At 39.0% G+C, this 22,437-nt stretch overlaps 1 protein-coding gene across 2 annotated transcripts in view; it reads left to right on the forward strand.

Annotated features, from left to right (window-relative positions):
- The window catches only part of ELMOD1 (ELMO domain containing 1), a 75,862-nt gene that overhangs the window by 33,542 nt on the left and 19,883 nt on the right, over window positions 1-22,437 (forward strand). For both annotated transcript variants that reach the window (XM_080641307.1, XM_080641306.1), the window contains exons 3-7: window positions 10,426-10,571; window positions 10,703-10,731; window positions 11,969-12,066; window positions 16,381-16,510; window positions 22,019-22,152. In XM_080641307.1, coding sequence (XP_080497433.1) covers window positions 10,426-10,571; window positions 10,703-10,731; window positions 11,969-12,066; window positions 16,381-16,510; window positions 22,019-22,152 — 537 coding nt within the window. The remainder of the gene's footprint in view (window positions 1-10,425; window positions 10,572-10,702; window positions 10,732-11,968; window positions 12,067-16,380; window positions 16,511-22,018; window positions 22,153-22,437) is intronic.

Here is a 22,437-nt window from a genome sequence, read left to right on the forward strand (position 1 = left end):
TGATACAAAAGTGAATATGAGGTGGTCTCCGCTCCAAAGTAATATACCATCTGGTGAGGAGCTGAGGCACACGTGGGCAAAACTAAGATAAAAAAAGGAATGTGGTCAGTGACATGCTACAGGCATTTTGGGACGAATGCTCAGGGATGGCTTCACTGGGGTGAGATTGAGGGGAAAGGAGGACGAGGATGATCCTATCCTATATAATAAAAGGGTAATATGCAAATTGACCCTAATGGCGGAATGGCCGGTCACTATGATGCGCACTGACCACCAGGGGGCAGACACTCAGCACAGGAGCTTCCCGCTGGTGGTCAGTGCGCTCCCACAAGGGGAGCTCTGCTCAGCCACAAGCCTGGCTGACGGCTGCAAATGCAGCAGAGGTGGCGGGAGCCTCTCCCACCTCCTCAGCAGCGCTAAGGATGTCCGACTGCGGCTTAGGCTTGATACCCTGGGAATGGGCCTAAGCTAGCAGGTGGACATCCCCTGAGGGGTCCCAGACTGCGAGAGGGTGCAGGCTGGGCTGAAGGACCCCCCGAGTGCACGAATTTTCGTGCACTGGGCCTCTAGTTTTTAAATAAGGATAGAGGTTCGGGGAGGTGGAGAAGATGCTGTGAACAAAGTCCAGAAAGTGTGACCAGCTGCCACAAGCAGCAGGTTGTCCAGATGGTTGACTGTTGACCCTGTGTAGGGTGGGCAGAAGATAAGCTGCCAAGGTAAAGTTAGGGACAGTTCTTGGGCACCTTTGCAAGCATGGTGTAAAGCAGCCCAGAAGCATAGTAACATTTTCACTCAAACCTAAAGTAGACCTCAAAGAGAAGGGAGAGTCAGACGAAAAATCTCCTTCCCTTGTGACACATATCTAGCCTTCCCTTAGAGCTAGAAAACTAGGCCATTCCCTTCACCTTACAGATGGGAAGGCAGAGGCCCAGAGGGGCAGAGTGGCTTGTCCAACGTCAAACAGCTCATGGTAGCAAATGGACACCAAACTTGAAGTCAGACTTCCAGACACGTCCCTTTAGAGCTAGGCAGTATTTCCATTCAGCACCCACCAATTTGCAGTGCTCTGGAGGGGCCAAAGGTGCAGGGTCATGTAGTTGTCCCAGAATTTTATTACCATTGCTTGAGGTATTGACTGAGCTTGTCAGAAGTAGAAGCTAAATCCTGAAAAGGGGTTTACAGCTTGAACATCCAAATACCACTGTCACTGTAGTCTGATGTGTTTAGCCATAGTTTTTTCCTTTTTTAAGATACACATGTATATATCATGTATATAAATGTATACATAAATATACATGTATATACACATATCTATATATATAAAAGCCTAAGTGACCATTGGACTGTTCGACTGGTAACTATGATGCGCACTGACCACCAGGGGGCAGACGCTCAGTGCACAGGCATGGAAACATGGAACAGATTGATGAATCTCAGAGGGAAGCGGGGAGGGAGGAGGTTGGGAAGAGATTAACCAAAGATCTTATATGCATACTAGAAGCCCAGTGCACAGATTCTTGCACTGGTGGGGTCCCTTGGCCTGGCCTGTGGGCTCCAGGCTGGAACTGGCAGTCCGACATCCCCCAATGGGTCCCAGACTGCGAGAGGGTGCAGGCCAGGCTGGGGGACCCCACTGGTGCACAAATCCGTGCACCAGGTCTCTAGTGTGTATATATATATATACATATATGTATATACAGTAGCTCCTTGGGTTACATCAGAGATCTGTTCCTACAGCGTGACGTAACGCGATTTTTGCCGTAAGTCGGAACCCACCTACATAAGCACCTACATCACTCACATGGAGCACATACACAGCAGTAATAAAGTGAAACAGTAAAAAAAATTTAAAAGAAAGATAACAATTTCTGACCTTTACTTGTGGTAAATAAATAATAAAAAACATAAAGCACATGTACATATGTTGAAATGATGGAACTTTTTTTTATATAAATAAATGGGAGATGGTGACATAACCACGAAATGACATACATTGAGTCTGACGTAACCATGTATATATATGCAGTATACACACAAATACACATATATTTAAACATACGTGTATTTTAACTTTGTTCCCTGCATTAAAAAACTACTTGCCACACCTTTGTTGAAATAGGTTAACCTTAATGCATAGTTTTCTAGGCAATATTCTGTGACACCACCTGGGCCTGCCCATTGCCATTAAGCTGCCATCGGAGATGCATTTAAGGCTTGATCATCAGCACCCAGCTCTTCTGCCCCTTGGTTTTCCCTCAGCTTTTCAGGGGCAACCTTCTGACACCTCACTGTTCATTCAGCTCCTCCTATAGAGCATGTGATAAATGAAAGCCCTGGACATTCAGTAAATGTTGGGTTTGCGTTTCATTCACTTAACTTTTGTATTTTTCACTTTTGCTCTGAAGTGAGTAAGGCATGCTGATTTCCCTGTTGTGCTTGCCTCCTTGTCAGGACAATCAAGAGTTGGCTTTACTGTCCCATCTCAGAGGAAGGTACTTTCTCTCTGCCTCTCTAACACTCTAAGCAATTTCTTTTATAGAATTATCACACTATTTTTTTTTTTTACTTTTTGTTTTTATTGTCATTTTCCTTACTAGATTATAAGTTCCTTGTGGACAGGGATGGCATGTGGTTGCAGTGAAATTAAGTTCTTGACCCATTTTTGCTTTTTCCCTTACATAATACCCACACGTTTTCCTACTGTACTATACACGAGTCTTCTCATTTTTATTTGTTCACTTTAGTGAAGGAATAAGTAAAGTACCTTTCAATGATCACTTTTAATTTTTCTACAGTGTATTTAAAAACTCTCTCTTTCAACTCTTCTAGGTTTTTAACTCAATAGAAATTAATTTTTTATTCATAATACTGAGAATATCCTCTAACCTGGTCCTGATATATATATATATATATATATATATATATATATATATATACACATATATATATATATATATAAAATTATGTAGTGTATCTATAATACTAAAATGCCTACTGCTCATCCTCTACAGAAGATCTGGGGCTTATGATGGATAATGACTTTCCCTGATTTTATTTATTTATTTATTTATTTATTTATTTATTTATTTATTTACTAGAGGCTCAGTGCACAAAATTCATGCACTCGGGGGGGGGGGGTGCCTCAGCTTGGCCTATGCCCTCTCGCAGTCTGGGAGCCCTTTGGGGAAGCCTTACTGACAGGGATGTCCCCCCGGGGAGAGGGCCTAAGCTGGCAGTGGGACATCCTGGAGGCGGGAGAGCCAGCTTCTGGCTAAGCGGCGTTGAGCGTCTGCCCCCTGGTGGTCAGTGCGTGTCATAGCGACCAGTCGTTCCACTGTTTGGTCAATTTGCATATTAGCCTTTTATTATATAGGATTTATTTGTTTATTTAAATCTTTATTGTTGAGAGTATTACAGTTGTTCCCCTCTATTTCCCTATTGCCCTCTCCACCTGGTTCTGGCCCCACCTCAGGCCTTCACCACCCTGTCATCTGTGTCCATAGGAATGCATATATGCATATAAAATCTTTGGTTAATCTCTTCCTGCCCTCCCCTCCCCCTTTCCCTCTGAGATTCATCAGTCTGTTCCATGTTTCCATGCCTCTGGTTCTATTTTATTTATCAGTTTATTTTGTTCATTATATTTCTTATTTGTTTATTTTGATTTTTAGATTCAATTTTTGATAGATATGTATTTATTGCTATTTTATTATTCATATTCTCCCTCTCCCTCTCCCTCTCCCTCTCCCTCTCCCTTTCCCTCTCCCTCTTCCTTTTCCTCTCCCTCTCCTTCTTTTTAAAGAATACCTTTAGCATTTCATGTAATACTGGTTTGGTGGTGATGGACGCTTTTAGCTTTTTCTTGTCTGTGAAACTCTTTATCTGACCTTCAATTCTAAATGATGGCTTTTCTGGGTAGAATAATCTTGGTTGTAGGTCCTTGCTATTCATCACTTTGAGTATTTCTTGCCACTTCCTTGGCCTTCAAAGTTTCTGTTGAGAAATCAACTGACAGTCGTATGTGTGCTCCCTTGTAGGTAACGAACTGCTTTTCTCTTGCTGCTTTTAAGATTCTCTCTTTGTATTTAATCCTTGGCATTTAAATTATGATGTGTCTTGGTGTAGTCTTCTTTGGGTTCCTCTTGTTTGGGACTCTCTGAGCTTCCTGGACTTATAAGTCTATTTCTTTCAGCAGGTAGGGGAAGTTTTCTGCCATTATTTCTTCAAGTAGGTTTTGAATATCTTGCTCTCTCTCTTCTCCTTCTGGCACCCCCATAATATGAACATTGGTATTTATATATTTATTTAATATTTTGGTTCTTTTAAAAATATTTTTATTTACAACAAAAGTTTATACTTTAGATTACAATTACATACTTTTTATTTTTTTAAAATATATTTTATTGATATTTTACAGAGAGGAAGGGAGAGGGATAGAGAGCTAGAAACATAAATGAGAGAGAAACATCAATCAGCTGCCTCCTGCACACCTCCCACTGGGGATGTGCCCGCAACCAAGGTACATGCCCTTGACCGGAATTGAACCCAGGACCCTTCAGTCCGCAGGCCGACGCTCTATCCACTGAGCCAAACTGGTTTTGGTGCAATTACATACTTTTTAATGTCAGTGTAATGTGTTTGCTGCTTCCTTTATAAATATTATCCAAGTACACCAAAATATCTGATTTTTTAAAAATAAATCTTGTAAAATGTATATATTTAAGCATCAAATTTTTAATTGAATTGTGATGTCATTAATAAATTAAGAAAAACCTGTGCCTCCTTTTCTTTGAAAGAAAAAAAAAATAAGCCAATAATTAGATTTTGTTGTCCCACAGTCAGCCAGTGCTCCCTAATTCCTCAGATAAAATTTGCCTGGAATGTAAAAATAGTGCCCTTTGCTATAGCAATAGAATTTGGAATAGTATCAACCCATGAGGGGTTTACCCCCACCACTTTCAAAGGCAGTGTGATCTCTTCAGATAAAGAATGACCACAGGCCCCACACTGCCTAGGCACTGGGCACTGGGCACTGCCTCTCAGCTGCGCATTAAAGAAAATATACTCTTGTTTTTCTAGAGGCACACAAATGGTTTCTTTGTGCGATTTCACAGTTCCAGTTCATGTATCAAGTCCTCTGCCGCCTCTCTTTCTAGTAGGAAGCTCATTATACAGAGAATCCCACTTACTAGGCCAATTGGCAAGTTAATTTCCAATTGATGGCCAGTACCCCTGATCAGAAACTTCAATAGAGCAACTGAAAATTTTCTAAAGTAAAATATTGATACAGTTGACTAAAAAACAAAATTAGGCTTTCATTAAAAGCAACTGAAAATTTTTTAATGTCATTTTAAAAAGTTGATGGAAAAAATAAAAATTTTAAAGTAAATAAATAAAATAGTAAATATTTTTAAAGTGCCTGAAATGCTAGAAATGTTGAGCAATTTGCTGTTTTTCTTTATGCCCATTTAGATGAAAAGTGTTTCGTTCAGGAAACTGTAGTTTGAACAAAGAACTGTGATTATTTTGTACCTTTCCTTCCTCACCAATAGTGTACTTCTTATTTATTACAGGATTTCTTCAAGCAAGAATTAACTTTCATTAACAAATTCATTGAAACTTTTCAAAATAAACCAGTTTTCTCTTATTATTCCAAAAGAAGACGTCAGAGTCACAAATTTAAGATGATGGAGTAGTGTTGCATTACAGGTACCCACACCCCTCACCCCACAGGCAGGAGGCCGCTTGGTGCTAGGTGCATCTCCTGTTTCAGAGGCCCCACTCCTGCTGAGTGGGTTCTTCTAACAAGGCACAAGACAGGGACTTGCTTTTACTTGATAGCAGGGATATGATCCATTTTGAATAATTTACATTGGGTGGCTATTCTAGTTCAAGCTAGAGAATGAATGTTCAGTAATAAACGTGATCATAATTGTCTTTAAGAAGCATACTGCTGTGAACTCAGCCATAAACCCCACTCGGTAGCATACTAATAAACGACAGTAAGATAAAATACTGGAAACAGGAAATGTTTAAATAAGTCTTATTATTAAATCAGATTCTCCCTGAGCTTAAGCAAGTCATTTAACTTGTTGTCATTTTCCTTATTAGACTATCAGTTCTTCCTGCCGTAACTCCTTTTGGAACACCAGTGAAAAGGTTGTGATAAAAAATAGAAACAAATACCAAAAAATGCTGTGCATAGAGTTCTTAAAAACAGGAGATGGTGATCAGGTTTTTCTCCTCATAGTCTTGAAAATTTGGCTGTTATTCCGATAAAATGTAGCATATCTTTTTAATAGTGAGTTGAGAATCCTCCCTTAGAACTGAGAAAACTAAGTCTAGTGTTATGAAGAAAAAGAGCAAAATATTCCCCTAATTAAAACTAAGTTGTTTAGTTTGATGATTCAGGACAGGAGTTAAAAACAAGCAGAGCTACGAATCCCTGAGCAAGGGTTTCAGATGGTAGAGAGGGTGTGGCTGTAATTCTTTTTTTAAAAAAAATACTTATTGTTGAAAGTATTACATATGTCCCCCTTCCTCCCCCCCATTGTAATTCTTATTCTAAGAGTAAGAACAGAAGGATAGGATTAAAGAAAGCAAATGGGATCTGCCTCATAGATACACTTGAGATGTCTCCACTCAAAGCATGCCAAAATAAGGAAATGAAGGAAATTAAGAGGAGGAAAGGTACTATGAATCCATCCTTAAACTCAGATGAGAATCAGACCCTTCCTTCTTTCCTTCCTTCCTTCCTTCCTTCCTTCCTTCCTTCCTTCCTTCCTTCCTTCTTTCCTGCCTTTCTTCTTTCCTGCCTTCCTTCATTCCTTTTTTTCCTAAACCAACCACTGATGAACTTAAGAGCATTTAAAGATCCATTTCTTTAATTTCTTCCTTTTGAGGGTAGACATGTGAAACCAGTTTAACATTCTCACAAAATATTTAATTATGTTTACTGTTCTCCTCTGGACCTTCAGCAGTTTTTCCATAAACTTTACAATGTAGGGACTTAAATACATCCAGGAATTTAAAAAGTGAGCTCCTTGTTGACCAGGAGGTCATGGTTCCATTACTGGTCAAGGCACATGCCTGGGTTGTGGGCTCGATCCCCAGTAGAGGGAGTGCAGGAGGCAGCCAATCAATGATTCTCATCACTGATGTTTCCATCTCTCTCTCTCCTTCTCCCTTCCTCTCTGAAATCAATAAAAGTATATTTTTCAAAAAGAAGTGAGCTCCTGGCAGCACTTGATGGTGAAGAACAGCCAATCTGAGATGCTCTTAAGGAGGTTTTGCTCCTCTGTTCCTTTCATGAGGAAGCAAGCTGTTACCAAAATAAGTCTTCCAAAGAAGGGGTAGCCTTGGCGTTTCCATCTCTGACCAGGCTTTAGGTTTATTATCTAAATGCAAAATAAATTATATTTGTCAAAACATTGTTTGATCGATTGTCTGGCTTGAAAAATATAGTTTTTAGCATACCAGGAAAATACAGTGCCTGGCATAGCAATCTGGCCTTTTAATGAAGTATTTGTGGGTATGTTGGCCCATTAGGAAAAAAACAAGGAAAAAAATAAAAACTATATCCTTGATAATAAATAGCATTATCAGAACTACTGGCCCAGGAATTATGAAAGGGTAAGGAAGCAGTGTATAAATCATTTCATCATTGAAATGGGCATTTCTCGTTCATGATTTGTGGTATTGTTTATGTGATTATGTGAGAGACACGCGATACACCTCACATAGTGCTGAGTCCTAACAAATGATGCAGCTTCTCTAACCCCTCCCTGAACTTTCCCACTCGGTTTTCCTGACTGACAGCTTCAGCATCCTCAGAGGAGTTGGAAAAAAAAAAAGATAAAAGTAAATAGAACACCATGTCTTTTCTCTTCTTTTATGTAAGGCTATCTTCATGCAGAACAGTTCCCCAGGCATATTCTTCTCATATACAAAGAGGCCAGGGGGTTATAAGTCACTCCATATCTGGATACTTTCTGCCACCTGGGATGACACTTCGAGGTCTTAAGCCACATCTTTGTATAGATCTGGTGGAGAAGTTGTACCGGGAAAGCTTTCTGCAGTTTAATGTGAGCCATAGTAGGGTCTGGTGGCTTGTACCCTAAGTAGAGTGAGTACAGGGATTCACCTTAAATAGTAATCAGAACTCTCTTCTCTAGGAAGACTTAGTACCCCAAGAACCTGATTATCATGGAGTCCTGACACGGACTTAAAAGGCTTCATTTGAGGAGTTGGCGCACATTCTAGGCAAACTGCACTGAAAACTGCATACGACACCATAAAGATAGATATCATGGGAAGCTTTTTGTCTTTGACTTAATAATAGAATGATGCCAATCAGCAATTAATATCACAGCCATTTGGCTGGTGACCAGTTCACAGAGATAGTGCTTAATCTTTTTCTCAGACATAGCTATCCAATAGGTGGAAAAAATGGAAAACTTTTCCAAGAGAGTAAATGGAGGTTTATTAAATTTCTAATTAAAATGTCCCACTAAATCTATTTTTAGGATTATTTTTTTTTGGAAGCCGATAACCTAAATCCTAATAGATCTTGGAACATATTTAGCTAAAACAGTTGAATTTCAGACTTCACAACATAGTAAATTTATTTTTTGTCTTTTAGCAGAATCTAACTGACTCTCCATATAAATTTTATATAAACTTTTATAATGGTTTTGGTGATAATTTTATACACTTTGTTTTTGTAACTTTATAAAAATTAAAATGACATATACTCCCTATAGAAAAAATGAAAATATACTTAACCAAAAAAGAAAATAAAAATTACTCACAATTTTATTATCCAGAAATACCACTGTTAACAATTTTGTTGTGTATCCTGCCATTCTTTTTCTTCTTATTTATACATTACCATTAAACATTTTTGTTTACTTTTTAAGTAAAATATAGATCATCCCATACCAATTCCTTTCTAACTTCTTTTTATTTGATAAGCATATTATGAACATTTTCTTATATTATTAGACATTCTAGAACATACTTTTATTGCCTACAAAGGATTCCATTTTGTTATTTTAGTGTAGCAGTTTGGTTTCTTCTACTGTTTCCTCCATCTCCTTTGCATTTATGTGAAACTAGAGGCCCAGTGCACGAAATTCATGCAAGGGGCTCGGCCCTCGCAGCCCTGGCTTCATCCGGAAGGTCATTCCACAGTTCAGCCATCCAGTCTAATTAGCATATTACGCTTTTATTATTATGGATAGATCTTATGCTTTTGTTCAAGTTAGCCTTTGGAAATTTTTATTTTTAACACAGGCTGTTCAAGATATTGGGGCCAGAGCAATTTGAACAAAGGGAAACTTGATCAAGATGTTGGTTCATATTCAGGGATGAATCACATCTTTGAGGCTATTGGTTAACAACTCTAATTTATCTGAATGATCCTAGATCACCTTATGTTAGAACTGGAGGGAATTAGTGAATATTGCAGAAGAAACATCTTTTAGACACTAATAGGAAGTAATAAAAATATTCCTGCCTACTAGGAGCACATAATATTAAGAGAAGATGATTGATTATCACTTTCTGGCTGTGAGTCCTCCTTATTTCTATAGCTTGAGTCATTTTGAGACTTTGAACAGTACCGTGAAGTAGTGGGCACTGACATATTAAAAATAAAAATCAGCATAAAACACAAATTCACCTGCCAGAGACATTGTAAGTTACTTCACAGTCTGTTGAGGTATTATTGGAGATAGGGTGTGCAATTAAAGAAACTTTATTTAGCAGGGGTCAAGAACAAACTTGTCCTAAGGTGGAGTTTGAGGATGTTGGAGAACCAAAAGTCAGCACGCTTGTTCAGTGAACTGATGAGGCACCTTCTGGCAAGTTCAAAAAGTGTTGGGATTGGTCAGCAGAGAGGACAGATAGCCACACAACCAGGTCCTCAAGGAGGACAGCAGTACCTAAAGGAAAGCTGAGGGAAGGAGAAAAGAATGTAAACAGGAAAAAAATAAAATAGTGGCCAAAAAGGGCACAGCTGTCTACAGACGCAGGAGAGGGGAGTTGCCAGGACGTGTCCCTCAGGGGGAGGGACCGTGGGAGAGACCATCTCTAGGTACTGGTTATTTTAAAATGTGCTGATTTATTTAAAAATGTTTTTAAGTGCCTTGTGCTCAGGTAGTTGGAATATCAAATTTGCTAGAATAGGGCTTTCTTGGAGTTGCTTTAAGTCATAGTGTGTCCTCACAGACTGGGCTTGCCTCCCAATGATGGGTTTGTAGCTACCTCAAAGACCATAATGTGGGATTAGAAAAATGAAGTAAACTTGTAAACCCAGACGTCTAATGGCTGATTTTCCTCTGGGCTTCTTTTCTTGCTGGTGGTGGCTGCTTCCTATTCTCTTCCAGAGTCCTAGCGGAAGGTGCTATCTTTTGTCTTTGACAGAATGTTGATCCAGGTGTGCCTGTATTTTTACTGCACGTTTTTGTGGCGCTGCCTGAAATTTGTCATGAGGAAGCTGACCGGAAGATGTGAACTGCAACGGATCTGTTACAATACCAAGCCTGGAGCTTCTAGAACCATGAAGATCGGTAAGCATGAGACAAAGAAGTAAGCAAAATGTAGGCTTGGTGTGACTGAGAATGTTATAGTTCAGAACAGTAATTTTAAACCACTTGTAAAGGATAATTTTTAATCACTTTTAAAATTATCTCTTTTATAGAAACATCATTGAGAAGTTCAAAAAGTAAGGTAAGTAAAATTGTTTCTATATTTTTCAGCAACTTTTCACTTGGAAGCTCAGATCCATCATCAAAAAGTAAAAATTTGAAGAAACAAAATATACCATTATAAAAACTAATGAAAACTGAGAAGAGAGAATTGCCTTTACTTTTAACATGAAAGTAGCCACTGTATGTGAATTTTTAGGTAGATGTAAGGTGCACTTTTTATTCACTGTCAAATTCATCTTTTTTTATATCTCTTCCAAATATCATAAAATAAAAATAACTTGAAAATAGGAGCAGCATTAACTCTCTGGTGTTAATATCCAAATTATTTAACTTTATGCTCAAGATTTTCCAAGAAAATCAGTCACTATTCCAGTGTTTATAGCACATAGTTAAGTATCCACATAAGAGAGAAAATTGGTTTGTTTTTTCAAGATTCTTGAATATTATTTAACTAGAGGCCCGGTGCACGAATTCGTGCATGGGGGGTGGGGGAGTCCCTTGGCCTGGATGGCTATCGGGGCTGCAGGAGTTTGGCCAGCAGGGGGTCGGGGAGAGGGGTCACAGGAGGTTGGCCGGCCAGCCAGCCCTATAGGGGCCAATCAGGGCTGGCTGGCTGGAAGGACCACGGGAGGTTGGCCAGCTGTGGGAGGTTGGCTGTGGGAGTGCACTGATCACCAGGGGGCAGCTCCTTCATTGAGCGTCTGCCCTCTGGTGGTCAGTGCGCATCATAGCGACTGGTTGTTTGGTCATTCGGTTGTTCAGTTGTTCGGTCGTTCTGTTGCTTAGGTATATATATATATATATATATATATATATATATATATATATATATATATATATATATATATATATATATTGGTATCCTTAAGACTATATCCCCCTTGTACTTCTCTCAGTTGTAGACATAGTGCCTAATAACAATAGAAACCAGGTATGTTGAGAGAGAAAATGAAAATATGATATTTTAATAAGTTATGTAAAACAGTTAAAAATGGCAAAAAAAACCCCACAGAACTTACTATTTCTGTTTCATGTTATTACCTTAATCAGGAAAAGTATACTACTCCCATTGTGAAAATGTCAAATTCACTAGAATTCAGGTACGAAATCAGTATTTTCTTTACGTTTAGTTTAGGTTAGTATCTTCATGGAGAAGCTTTAAACAAATACTTGAAGCCCCTAAGTAGACCCTAAATAAATCCTGCTTAAGCCACTGGTGTTCATGACAAGGGAAATGATTGAAACATGTTTTCTAGCTGTTGCAGACTTCAGTGAGTGTTCACCTTGATGCTATTGAAAAAACTATAGAAGACATCATGGAACTGAAAAAAATTAACCCTGATATAAATCCACAGTAAGAATTGTGTTTATTATTTTGTAAATATAGAACACAAGTCATGGCTACATATTCATTATTTCTATAGCATGCTTGCTCACTCTGTCTATCTACTTACCTATATATCTCTTCACCTCCCCAACCCCCAATCATTTCTAATGTTTTGAATTTCAGATGAAGAATAAAGAAAAAGGTGCCATTTCCATATTTTTAAATAATAGCAACCTTGTACTTTGTTGTGATTTATGCTTATGCTTTGAGATGCAATGAATGTAAGAAATATGATGGATGCCTTGGGTATCAGCTGAAATAAAGGGAGCCCATTCATCAAGTCACTCCATGCAATGCCCGTGTTTTACGGTACAGTCCAAGTTCGAATTGTAAATGTGCCTGAGCCGATTCTGCTCCATCAGTTCATGACAGGCTGAAAATCCAGGAGACAGTCCCTACCTGCTTGTCAATAGGACAGGCATGAATATCTTGATTTTAGTCCAGTGAGGCCTATAGAAGACTTCTGACCTTATTCAAAACCGAGAGAAAGAGAGAGAGAGGGAGAGGGAGGCGCATGTGTAGGAGGAAGAGATAGTTTTTATAAGAAGACTTTAGAACTTTTTAATTTATTCATCTCATCTTGGAAGTATTAAAATGCATTTGGCAATGTACATGACATTTAAAAATAGCTTTATATATTCCACTGGGAACAGAAATTTTTCAGTGAAAAAAATGAGCTAAGGATATTGGGTAGAATAAATTCTGCATGCAGATATATTTAGAGACAGTTTAGGCAGGTAACAATCAAGCTGTCTTTTAGATATGCATGAGAACTTCAGATGTTGTCCCTGAGAAAGGCCTTTCATTGCCAGCGACAGGGAGCTGTAGTCAAGGGAATTTCAGAGTTCACTTTGCATATGTCTGTCTCTTGGAGGGATTCTAAGTACCAGCTAATTGGGGCTCATCACAAAACTCCATTTCCACGTGGTCTCCATACCTTTCTTCTGCAGACACCAGCTAATTAGCTGCCTTTTTCTTATTCAGCCGTTAAAGGTGATTTAATTATGCAGTAAATGTCTTTTTGAAACCTTTTGACATATATTTTATATCTCTGGGAAGGTGATAATAAGACAATTTATTTTAAATTAAGTTGAACAAAAAATGTAAGACTACTATTAGGCATGAGAGATATATTAGACCTATAATCACATTTAGAGGTTGGATTAGATTTAATTAGCAAATCTTTTCTGTCTCTTCTATGAAAGATATATGTTTCACTCAGAAGCATCTTTTTGCCATCTATTCTTTTGATTTCCTCTAGGGAAAAAAAACCCTTATAGGTAGGAGATTGTGTTTTTACATCTCAATATGGATTTTGCTACTTTTTTCCATAGATAGACACTGACAAAATGCGATTTTTAAAATTTAAATAATTTTCTTGGAAAAAATCAAGAAATAGAGAAGGCTAGGGGAAATATTTTATAATTTATCAAGTCATTACTACTACTAATCTCACTTTGGTTTTTGTTTTATTTTGTTTTGTTTTTGTTAATCCTCACTTTTTTTCATTGATTTTTAGAAAGAGTGGAGGGGAGGGAGGGAAGAAGAGAGAGAAAGAGAGAAACACTGATGTGAGAGAGACACATAGATTGGTTGCCTCCTGCACACTGCATGACTAGGGCCAAGGATCAAACCTCCAACTCAGGTACCTACGCGAATCGAACCCATGACCTTTCAGCGCACAGGCCTATACTCTCACCATTTGGCCACTCTGGCCAGGACCACCTCACTTTAATTCCTTGTTTTAATTACATTTTTCAAGTGCTGCTAACGCTGCTGATAAGAATCACTGCAGTAAAAACTGAATTGGCTTCTCTGGTGGCCTCTTCTTTCATTTCTCCCACTCTCTTCTTTCCCTCAAAATTAACTCTTTCAGCCCCGTGTTGGTTTCCTGGGTGCCCAGTGCCACTGTTCACTTTCCCTATGTTAAAATATCTGATTTGGTTTTTTGGTGCTGTGGTAACAAGGGCATTTCACTGAACATTCAGTTTTATTTAAGTTTAGCATTCTGGGTTATCTTACATGGTCCTCTACATTTGGAGTAAGTATATAATCCTAAGACATAATTATCTATTGCCCCTAACTTTAGTCTTAACTTTCTATACATCTTATTCTCCTCCCCCCCAAGAAAGGTGATGGTAACTGTCATCATGATTATAATGACCACCACGAGAACAAAATTGTTCAAATTTAGTGAGTGAATTAGGAGTAGGAGTATACCAAAGAGTAACTCTTGGGTTAAATCATAGGAAGTTGCCAACGTTCAACTATTTTGACCCCAAAAGCTAATGACTGTAAAGAATTTAACAGGAATAAGTCAACGTGAAATACCACCTTTAGAATTAAAATGCCATCAAGTGATTGTAGGAGAATAATTTATGTGACAGTAGTTTATATGAATCAAGAATCTTGGTAATTAGTTAGCCATCTGTTTACTAAGCTTGCAGTGTTTTGTGACTGCTTAAAGAGACCCCATTTTACTTCTTATTGTAGGAGAGAAAAACAGCATCAGATCACAGGAAGTAATGATTGTGTATCACTCTTGCCAGACTGTTTTCTGTTCCGGTGATACGTTGTAATGGGCTGTTAAACAGTGTACATTCAGAGAAGAATGAGCAAGATAGTAACAATGGAAAACCGTGTCACATGACAAGGAATTGAAGGAACAGGGAATGTTTTTAAACACTGCAGATGCGACTAGAAGAAAGAATCACTATCTCAAAATAAATAGGCATGGTGAGGAAAAGGTGGAAATACATTTGCTCAGAGAACAGAATTTGAACCACTTAGTAACAAGGAAAACAGATTTTGTTTCAGCCTAAAGGAAAGTGTTTCGGCAACTAGAGAAGTCAGAATGAAATGGCAAATTTTGTAATATAGTGAGTTCTTACTCTTGGCATTGCCTGTCTGTTAAGAATGCTCCCAAGCAGAGATGTTTTGTTGTTGTTTTGAAATTTTTATTTTTTTTTACTCCTAAGCCCCTGAGGGCTATTTCTTCCTCTGAGTCTACACACACACACACACACACACACACACACACACACACACACACTCACCCTTCTGAAGTGTTCTTATATATCCACCTAGTGGAGACTAAAGGATACCTAGGAACCCATTATCACCTATATTTTCTGCATTTCACTTACAAATCACCTGCTTAAAGAACTCCCTTGCCCTAGTGACAGAGCATCAGGCAGACTGAAGGGTTGTGGTCAAGGGCATTGTAGGCTCAATCCGCAGTAGAGGCAAGTACAGGAGACAACCAATTCATGGGTCTCTCTCACATTGATGTTTCTCTCTCTCTGTCTCTCCACCTCCCTTCCACTCTCTCTAAAAATCAATGGTAAAATATTCTTGGGTGAGGATTAAGAACAAAAAAATCTCTTGTTTCTTAAGCTACATTGTTGCAACATCCTCCTATCTAATAAAAGAGTAATATGCAAATTGACCATCACTCCAACACACAAGATGGCCACCCCATGTGGTCAAAGATGGCCACCCCCATGTGGACACAAGATGGCTGGCAGGGGAGGGCAGTTGGGGGGGACCAGGTTGGCAGGGGAGGGCAGTTAGGGGTGACCAGGCTGGCAGGGGAGGGCAGTTAGGGGCAATCGGGCCAGCAGGAGAGGGCAGTTGGGGGCGACCAGGCTGTCAAGGGAGGGCAGTTAGGGGTGACTGGGCCAGCAGGGAAGGGCAGTTGGGGGCAACCAGGCTGGCAAGGGAGTGCAGTTAGGGGTGACCGGGCCAGCAGGGGAGGGCAGTTGGGGGCGACCAAGCCTGCAGGAGAGGGCAGTTAGGGGCAATCGGGCCTGCAGGGGAGGACAGTTAGGGGCAATCGGGCCAGCAGGGGAGTGGTTAGGGGGTGATCAGGCTGGTAGGCAGAAGCGGTTAGGGGCAATCAGGTAGGCAGGCAGGCAAGTGGTTGGGAGCCAGCAGTGCTGGATTGTGAGAGGGGCAGTCGGACATCCCTTGAAGGGTCCCAGATTGGAGAAGGTGCAGGCTAGGCTGAGGGACACCCCCGCCCCTGTGCACGAATTTCGTGCACCGGGCCTCTAGTAGCTTAAGAAAAGGCCAGAATGAGAGGTAAGTTTTCGCCAAGTTCTACAACTGTCCATGCAGATGCAGTGAGAAACTGTGCTTCTATTAGATAGATGCTATTTTGGCAATCCCCTAAATATTAGAGAAATAGGACAAGTCCTGCTGTGATTACATCAAGTGAACAACTGCCAAAGTATGTTATGCTTTTCTTCATGTGTGTTTCTTCCTTTCTGAACACCACAGGTTGGGAATCTCTCTCCAGGCTTGCCTTCTGCAGATCGTCGGATACAGAAACCTTATTGCAGATGTGGAAAAGCTGCGCAGAGAGCCCTATGATTCTGATAACCCCCAACATGAGGAAATGCTTCTGAAGGTCAGTCCTCAAACACATTGCAGACCCTCACTTAGGCCAGCTAATGTGTGCTAAGCACCTGCCGTATGATAGGCACTTTATCCTAAAAGGCATCTATATTCAGAAGTGAATTTAGAAAACATTTCAGATGAGTAGCTCTGAAGGTTGATTTACAAATTCTTATCTTGATTTCTTAAAATTCAGTGCTTTGGAGTAGCATCTTATTATGTTCCATAGTACACCATCAGATCATGTGAGATTCTTAAGGTTTTGGTTTGACAGCCAGAAGTAACATTTATAATTGCATATTAGTCTCCCAGCTATTTTAACACAGCAGATATAAACCTTCACCTCCTCTTCTAATAGTCTCCAAGTTACATGAATAAATAATCATCATGAAGGTCTTGGGTAATTTCCCAAGAGGGCTATTGCTGAAGCAGAAACCAACCTCATCTTCTTTGATGTCTACTAAAAGTCATAAATGGCAATCCCAGGACACTCTTTGATGATTGCTATTTCTCCTCTTGGCTTTCAGCAGTTAATCTAAACTTGAGCTCAATGTGAAAACCCACAGAAACCACATCTGATGCTTTCTCAGATTACAGGAGAAAATTGGCTTTATACCTAAATTCTCACATGAATTTTCCAATGAAAAATTTACCTCCAACATCTGAACCAGCAAGAAGAGTAGCTTTACCAACGAGTTCAGTGCCCAGGTCTTATTCATCTTTGCGCCCCTATGTCCAGAGCAGTGCCTTTTTTCAAAAGGGCAGTAACAAAATTGGAAAAAATATTTGTGTAGCTGTCCTAACTACTTTATTTTATTTAAAAATGTCAATAAAAGATGTAATTTTAAAAGTGTATCCTGTTGTGGTTTTGTGTGAAAGGAGTAAGTACTTAAACAGATGACTCATTGGTCTCTACTAATTAGTGCCAGATCTGATGTGAATCATTAAAAATTAAAGAAGCCTCATTCTTAGCAATAGTTTTTCTCCTTTCCTTTCTTTTCTGTCTAATTGTAGCTAAGCCACTGACTGAGCTTCATCTCCTTTTATTGCCTTCTTTTTTCCATTTCTGATAAAGGAAGTTGAGTTCAATAAAATGATTTCAAGGTGGGAAATAAGAGGTGAATATAAGAGAAATGAGGTGATATAATGAACATATTGGCCACAAGCACCTGAACAATTCATTCGCATGGCTGAGATGCCCACTGAATCAATGGCATTTGAGTACTTGCTATGTACCATCTTAGTTGATCTGTTGTCTGTGTGCTGGCACATAATAGTCAGTATGGGTGAATGTATGAATTATTGTAGTTCATTAGATACATGTCAAGAACTTTTGTGATATGACTTATCTGTGGTCAGGATTTCAGTATGAATGCGTTATTTTTTATTGCCACCATTATAAGATGTAAGGAAAGTGATGGTTGTTACCTTTGCTTTAGAGGTAAGCAAGCTACCATTGTTTTAGGGTTCACATAGGGAATCACACAGCCAGGACTGTCCACTATTGTGTTTGGCAATTTGAGGAGAGGCATCCTTTCTACTCTTAAGTGGCTTTCAATCTAATTAGAGAAATACTATGCATTTACAAAGATCACTAAATCTTACTGTAGAGCTCCCCGCAAATACCTCTGGAGTGTTTTCCATGCCCACTGCCTTATTTTAGCCATTATCTCCAATTGGGCCAGTAACACTTCCTCCCTCCTGCTCCTTAAATATTGTTGGAGGGATTACCTAGTCATGTCATTCTCTAGGTTAAAAACTTCAGGTTCCCTAGGTCTAACTGTGGAAAGCCCATGCACCTTAGCATGCATTTGGGACCCTTTCTGATTTATTTCTTTAAGCTCTCTTTCCTGTATCCTGTCATATACAGCACATTTCCACCATGCTCTGCCACTCACCCTGACCCAGATGGCTGTGCCATCCCCTGTGCCCACTCATGCTGTTACCTCTGTTACCCATTATTTTTACAGTAGAAGTTGCTTAATTTTTTAAGACCTTATTTATTGAATTTAGACATTTTTTCTGTCTTCCCCAAGCAAACTTAGGAGTGGAGTCTCTATTTCCCTCTTCAGTTCATTCAAATTGCAAGTATGATAGTAACAAAATCAGTAATAATAAAACATTCATTGAGTGCCAGTCATGTAGGGTAAGTGTCACAATAACCTTTTGGTGAGATATAGGTATTATCCCCATTTTTCAGGTGAGGACACTGAGGCTGGGCAGTTAGGTGACTGCCCAGCTCACACAGTTAGAAAAGGCTCTGCACTACTGTACTGCACTACCTCTCAAGGGGGACACCATGTCTTGCTCCCATTTGTATTTCCAGAGACTGGCCCATGGTTTGTGTTTAACTGACTGAGCGTAGGGTTCTTTGTCTTTAAAAATGGGTAATAATACCCTTCCTACCTACTTTATAAAATTGTTTGGAGCAAGGGTCAGTAAATCTGGCCAGCCACCCATTTTTGTAAATAAAGTTCTGTTGGAACACATCCATTCATTCACTTATGTATTGTCTGTGGCCACTTTTGTACTGCAGTGGCAAAATTAAGTAGTTGTAGCAGTGACCGTGTGGCCACCAAAGCCTACAGAATCTACTGTCTGGCCCTTTACAGACAAACTTTGCTGACTTCTGGTTTAGGAGTTTTAATATATTGCTATTTTGTGTAAGTGCTTTGATTTGTAAACATAGGAGACCATTATCACTGTTTCTACTTAAAGAATAAAAAGAAAAATCTGGATTTTATGATCATTTAAACATAGGCTGAAATGGAACTGAATAATATCACTTTATATTCATGTAGTACTGTCCACATGAATTATTCACATGGACATTTTTATTAAACATTTTAAACCAAATTAATAATAAAGGCAAAGTTTTAGGGGGACTCATGACTTAGTAGAAAAAATATAACCCAGAATGAAAAGATGCTGTCCTAACAGGAAGCGGGAGTCTCACGGTGGCCTCTGTGAAGCGCTGCTTTTGAATGAATGGCCTTGCCCTGCATCAGACCTGAGATGAGGCAGACGTCTTTAAATACGCTTGCAGTAAAGGCTCCGTGCAGAGAACAGACTTAAACGGAGCATGGACCTTGATGGATAATAGTCTGATGCAGCATGCAGTTTCCTCATTGTAGCTTGTCATCTGCCACTGGAATCACCCTTTTTAGCTCTGGTCTCCTTCACTTGGCAAGTGGCTTTTTAATAACTCCACTCCCTGGAGCACAGTCCTAGGTCCCGACCAGAGGCCCCGACCACGCCACCTCAGTTCAGATTTCCATTCGGCTTCCAATGTGAAAGAAATGACCTCATTCCCTCAGGGGCACCCTGCCTCATACCCTCACTTTTTTCGGGGACGAACCTATCTATCGGAGGAGAATGCAGTAATTCAAGCATTCTTACAGGAAATATACACATGGTGGCACTCATATAAGTATTTTAGCATAATCAACTTTCATTTAACAAAAAAGTGAGCCTGATTAAAACAGACAGGATTAAGGACTTAATTTAGAACACTTTTTAGCCATTAGTCTTATCTATCTTGATACATGAAATTATCAAAATGGAATTCCTTTTTAAAGCATTTTATTATTTAAACTTTTACTCCTCCAAACTAAGCATTCCGCCAATGAATGAAGTTTATGACTTAAAATGCTTGTTTTTGTTCTTTTATTTCACTCACTTGATGAAACCAGGTACATTTAAACAGTGTAGGGCCCCAAGATCACTTCAAATTATTGTCCACATGAATGTGATGAGCTTTACAGTCTGTTTCCTTTTGTTCGTATTTATGTTTCATTGTGGCATAATGGTTCCTAAAGGCATTTTTTAAAAGAGAACTTCTCTCTCATTTTTCGGTACTCTTCTGGTGAACACAGAAACATTTTCTGTTTTGATGAATGCAGAGCACTGGCAAGTTCTTATATGGATAAAATAAAAAGAGATTCTTATACCCGTGTTTCATATTTTGCTTTCAAGGATGACATATTTACTTTCTTTCCTCTGAAATTTTTCTCTCACTCTTTAGAGTAAAATTACCTGTGGTGCCACTAAGATAAAATATTGTATCATTTGAATTACACATAATTATTGATTAGTGCCTAAAATAACTTTGATGGATTACAACTCTTTTGTTGGTATTTCCTATGATTGAGCATTGTTTTATACTGTGTCAGATATGTGACAGGCCCTAGACGGTTTGGCTCAGTGGATACAGCGTTGGCCTGCGGACTTAAGCTCCCAGGTTCGATTCTGGCCAAGGGCGCATACCCATGTTGTGGGCTCGATCCCCAGTGTGGGGCCTGCAGGAGGCAGCCAATCAATGATTCTCTCTCATCATTGATGTTTCAATTTCTTTCTTCCTCTCCCTTCCTCTCTGAAATCAATATAAATATTTTTTTTAAAAAGATATGTGACAGTTTACTATAAAGCAAGGAGTTTGTGTATTTCTGTTGTGCTAAAACTTTAAAATCTATATAACATAGAATAAGCAATTTAGAAGTTGAATCATGTTGAAATAATAATAAGGAAATTTAATATTAGTATCTGTCTCTATAGTGAAAATATAAAATATTATTAATATTGTTACAAGTAAATTTGCTTACATGCCTCTGTCTGTTTATTAGAAAGAACTAATAAAGCATTATATATTTATATAGAGGCGGGTGTCTCATGTTCTCAAGTAATGATGTGTTAAAGGTATCTTTCTTCAGGAAGCTTAGAAAAATAGAACTGGCTTCTTAAACAGTGACAAGCATAGTGTTTAGAATCTATATTTGTCCATTAATACAAAATTGATTATTGTTGAAACATTTTTAGGTAACTCTTAAACATAATAATATGTTTTTAGGGTTATTCGTGAACATTATTGATCTTCCTTTACTTAGCTATATGTATTTACTGTCACATCATTATAAGTGAACTGTAAGAAATAAAACTCAAGTCCACCCATTTTTCTTTTTGTTAATAATGCTGCTAAAAGTTTTATGATAAAGTAGGTTAAGCATTTTCTGAGGGAATGCATGCCCTCAAAATTTTCCCAGTTCTCTCCTCCCCTTTATTATCTTGTATATTTTGGAGGACTCCAAACAACTTGTGTGAGAGATAATATCTGATTAGAAATTAAAACAGAAATACTTAAAGCATTAAAATATAAAAGTACACATTCCACTGCTTTCAGAGGGATGACATCATTACAGATCATGCAGCCTCTGGAAAATTCCACTGCATGCTCATGAGATAAGAGAGAAAAGGCAAATAACCTACAGTATTTGTATTTTTTATGAAATAGTTTTTACCTCCCAGACTCTCTGAAAAGGTCATGGGGACCCTCCAGAAGTGTTCAGACAATACTTTGAGAACTGCTGTCATAGGTAACTGAAAGATGATCAAATCTTTGTATATATTTGCATGTATTTGACTTTTGCAAAGCTCCTCCTAGTGTTGTAGTTTAAAAGATCTGAGCCAATCAGAAAGAATATTTATGTGCATATGTCAAAAGGCTATTTTTCTTTTTTGTCTTCAGTTATGGAAATTCTTGAAGCCCGATACTCCATTAGCATCTCGGATTTCTAAGCAATGGTGTGAAATTGGTTTCCAAGGTGATGATCCTAAAACCGATTTTCGAGGAATGGGACTTCTGGGACTGTACAATTTGCAGTAAGTAAATGAAGAATGGGTAAGTATTAGAGTGAGGCTCTGGTCTCCTCAGACTGAAATGACAAAATTGAGTTATTAGTTCCAAAAGCTACTTCCAAGAAGATTCCAAGAAAACATTCCAGTCTTCTGAGAGATAACTCAGGCTCATCAAATTTAAGAAGCTACCCTCTTGCCTTAGCCAGTTTGGCTCAGTGGATAGAGCATCAGCCTGCGGACTGAAGGTTCCCAGGTTCAATTCTGGTCAAGGGCACATGCCCCAGTTGCAGATTTGATTCCCCAGTAGGG

The sequence above is a fragment of the Plecotus auritus genome (genome assembly GCF_963455305.1).
Source record: "Plecotus auritus genome assembly, chromosome: 9".
Taxonomy (NCBI): domain Eukaryota; kingdom Metazoa; phylum Chordata; class Mammalia; order Chiroptera; family Vespertilionidae; genus Plecotus; species Plecotus auritus.